At 38.1% G+C, this 3654-nt stretch overlaps 1 protein-coding gene across 1 annotated transcript; it reads right to left on the reverse strand.

Annotated features, from left to right (window-relative positions):
- Nucleotides 1–206: 206 nt before the first annotated feature.
- Nucleotides 207–1011, reverse strand: LOC108380603 (galactokinase-like; the record flags this gene model as incomplete). The annotated part of the gene is made up of 2 exons (XM_017636994.1): nt 663–1011; nt 207–343 (listed from the first exon to the last, which is right to left on the reverse strand). Coding segments are annotated over exons 1-2 (305 nt in total), but the record flags the coding sequence as incomplete, so codon positions are not given.
- Between the last annotated feature and the right edge of the window lie 2643 nt (nt 1012–3654).

Below are 3654 nucleotides of genomic sequence, written 5' to 3' on the forward strand. Positions count from 1 at the left end.
GCTTTATTATCGATCACTTTTACCGAACTGGCCGGCTTTTTACTGCAGGGTATTGCAAGCGCTAACAAATGCACATACACACAGATGTACATTATGCCCAAGGCATAATTATTTCGCCGAAGTACACGCTTAAGCTTAGAATTTCGCATTGCATAATTTTAGGCATTCGAACCCTTTGACACAATTAATTATCTGTAGCTACTTACTTTGGCGCTTCCGGTTTCAAATCGAGTAGCGAAAATTCCACATGCTTTGGGTCATCACATCCACCACAGTGCGTAAACACTGAAGCCTTAGTGTCCGTGCGACGGCCGCCAACGATCAGTGTGACCATTGGCAGCGCCTAAGGGCAGGCAAGAAAAGAAAAAAATATCTGCGTAAGAGCAAGAAACTACGATATAATAATAAAAGGCAAGCAATTCAAGAAAAAAGGCTTTGGCGAATCGTCAATTTAAGGCTTTAGCTACAAAAGAGCAAAAAAATATTTTTTATTTTTCTTCTTTTTCTCTACATTTAACGCTCAATTTTCTAATTAGTAGTTTTTCACCGCTACTGAATACCTTTTTCTCTCTTTTTTTGTTCGCCTTTGTCCGTTTGCTCTAAATTTTTTCATGTAGCTGGTTTAATTAGGATTTTAGTTTTTTCCCGTATTTTGTACTTACCATTGGCAGGACAAAACCGTCATTGTAGTCGATATGTTCACCAATCAAATTAACACGTCCTGGTGCACAGCAGGCCAGTTCTGGATCAGCGCCAAAAATTTCATGATATGTCGATTTGGCCAATGCCAAAATTTCTTCAAACGTGGCTAGTTTGGTGACGGCAGGCATTATTATTGTCTCNACTTGTTACTTGTAGAATGTGCAATGCTGGGGTTAATATTCACCAGCTAGTGATTGCTGATTGCTGCTAATTAGTGGCACGTAGAAACACGAGGAGATTGAGTAATTAGACTTGCTTGAAAATTTTCTGATAGACTAACTGTGTACCACTTTTTTGGATAATTACTGCAAAAAAAATAAATACAGTAAAGAATTGTCTTATGCTTGTTTGAATATAAAATAGCCTGATATTTGCTTTGCGTGTTTTTTCTTTGGTAAAAAGTATGATTTAGATAGGTTAGGTTGGGCACAGCTGGGAACTGTCCCCAAGCCTAATGTACTGGCCTTACACAGTAGTTGTTAAGCCTATTCTGCTTTATGCGATATTGAAATGGTGACCAGGTCTCAGCAAAACTACAACTGAAGCACTTCAAAAGGTGGAAATAACTACGTTGCTCTGCATGTTCGGCGCTTTTCTCACAACTCCATTAGTGATAATGTGCGTCTTACCCAATATTTTGCCAATCAACATTGTTTTAAAACAGTTAACAGGCTGGAGAGACATTCAGGATGGCCACACCGCAATCTTAATAAACACAGATATACCGGGCATAGATTACTGTACCAATACTATACTTCACAAAGAGGCATGGGATTTTTATTCCAGATAGTGCACTTTAGTCAGGAGGGACGCCTGGTGAAAAGGGATCACTCCACTTCTACACCGGTGGTTTTAAACTAAAGTGCAAGGTCGAATGAGGGTCTAGCCAGCCCGACTGTGCAGCGTATATTGCAACGTCTTTCAAGCTGTCATACAGGAAGACCACTGAACGAGAGGGCTGAGCAGTACGCTCTCCACATGGTGTGGATGCCGAGGCACCAAAACATACCGGGCAACGAAAATGCAGGCGAACTTGCAAGAAAGGGCATTCCCCCATCTAATTTAGAAATCCTTAAAGGGAATGGAAGCAAGGAACAGGTGGGATAGCCTCACAGCTTGCAACGATATAAACATACATACTAGGTGAAGTAGGATTACGGCAACATTTGAGTTTCGCAGACTTCATACGATGTATCGCGATGGTTTAAGTAGGACGGTTCTAACCTCACGTGTGGTATCACAAAGAGCTTAAAAATCGTTAGGGCCCAGGTGTACTACCGAGTAGCATCACTGAGTAATTGTGTACGATAAGATTTATCGATTTATCCTTTTAGCTAATTTAGCTGGACCTAATGTCCCGCCAACAGAGCTGTTCAAGTACGGCAGAAAGTTTTTGATAATGTGCAGGCATCAACTGTTATGAAGAATATGGCTTGCGCTCTGCCCCATCCACAAAAAGGCGATCCTGCCAAATGCGCCAACTACCGTAAGTTCCTCCTCGAATTGTATGAAAGACTGAAGCCTACTATCACCTTATCAATGCGGCGGAGACCAGGTATTTATAATACGTCAAATATTGAAAAAGACACGTGGAAGAGGATTGACACAGAATGTGTATTTTGGCGATTTCAAAGGCGCTTTTAACAGCAAAACAAGGAGTTGTATAACAATAATAAGCGTTGGGCCGAGCTTCTCTTCCAATTTTCGCTAGACGTCTTGATGTTGTTACGCAAATGCCGAAAGGCAAAGGGATTTTATAAAAAGCCTTTTGAAATACGATGGTAGGAGATTTAGTTCGGATTAAAGTCCCACACTGACGGGATGTATGGCGGTTACAGCATCGATCGAGAAGAAAAAAAGTTCAAGTTCATACGCCCGATTTTCATTTTAACTCTCATAAATCGCATTTATTGACTATTGTTAAAATTTTAAATTAAAACTTATCAAGATATTCTGTGAGTCTAGGAAAAATTGTCTATAAAGATTTAATATTTTACAATCAAGAATGAATTTCGTGGTTTACTTATTTTCGTTTTAGCGTCACTAATTCATATAAAATATGAGCAGAAACTAATTTCATTTAAAGAAATGCAGAATATAAACCTTTACTGTTGGCATCATTAGAACGCATAAAATAAAGCTTTTGTTGCATATTTCTAAACGCAGTAATATTGATGCGGATATTGAACACACCGCTGTTATAAAACCCCATGAAACAAACTGTTAAATAATGGATTGCCGTCGGGTTCTAAGCTATGCTTAAACCTTCCAGTTTGAATTGATTTCAAACATTGTACTGAAATCCGGATAAACAAAAAAAGCTAGTTTATATGAGCGTGGTAATAAGACATCTCAATGAGCTTTTTCTTGAAGCAAGTAAGCATAAGGTTACAAAAATAAAAACTTTATCCTCCTCTTATAGCATTTTTTAATTTTTATCGTTTATTAAAAAAAATAAATAAAAAATCAAGCAAAAAGTGCAAAAATTAAAGCACAAGTTTCCTGATTCACAACAAAAATTAGGCTGTTCATAAATTTGTTCGCTTAGGCTCTGTAGCTGCATTATTCACCGTACTTACTCCAACGCAACGTTTCGCTCTGTTTACACATGAGCAGAGATCAGCGAACGCTAACAAAGCAAACGACCACCACCCAACGCCAGAAACTTTTCAAATAACTAAAAGTCTCAAAAGTGTTTTTAAAGGCATCATAAAAATAATAAAAATTAAAATAGAAGTAACTAAAAAGTAACTTTAATGCAAACGTGTCGACGCACATAAAACAATTTCGCAAAAAGGCAATAAAACCATGAAGATAAAATCGCGAAGGCAAAGTAATTTAATCACACACACATGAAGTCTTTTATGACTTTCCGGTTCATCCTGCACTTTAACGGACTCTTATAAGGGTAAATTGAAAGTTTTCTTCGTTTATTTAAAAGGCAAGGTTTAG

Source organism: Rhagoletis zephyria, unplaced genomic scaffold (assembly GCF_001687245.7).
Source record: "Rhagoletis zephyria isolate East Lansing unplaced genomic scaffold, Rhagoletis_zephyria_1.1 Rzeph_scaffold_19753, whole genome shotgun sequence".
NCBI lineage: Eukaryota > Metazoa > Arthropoda > Insecta > Diptera > Tephritidae > Rhagoletis > Rhagoletis zephyria.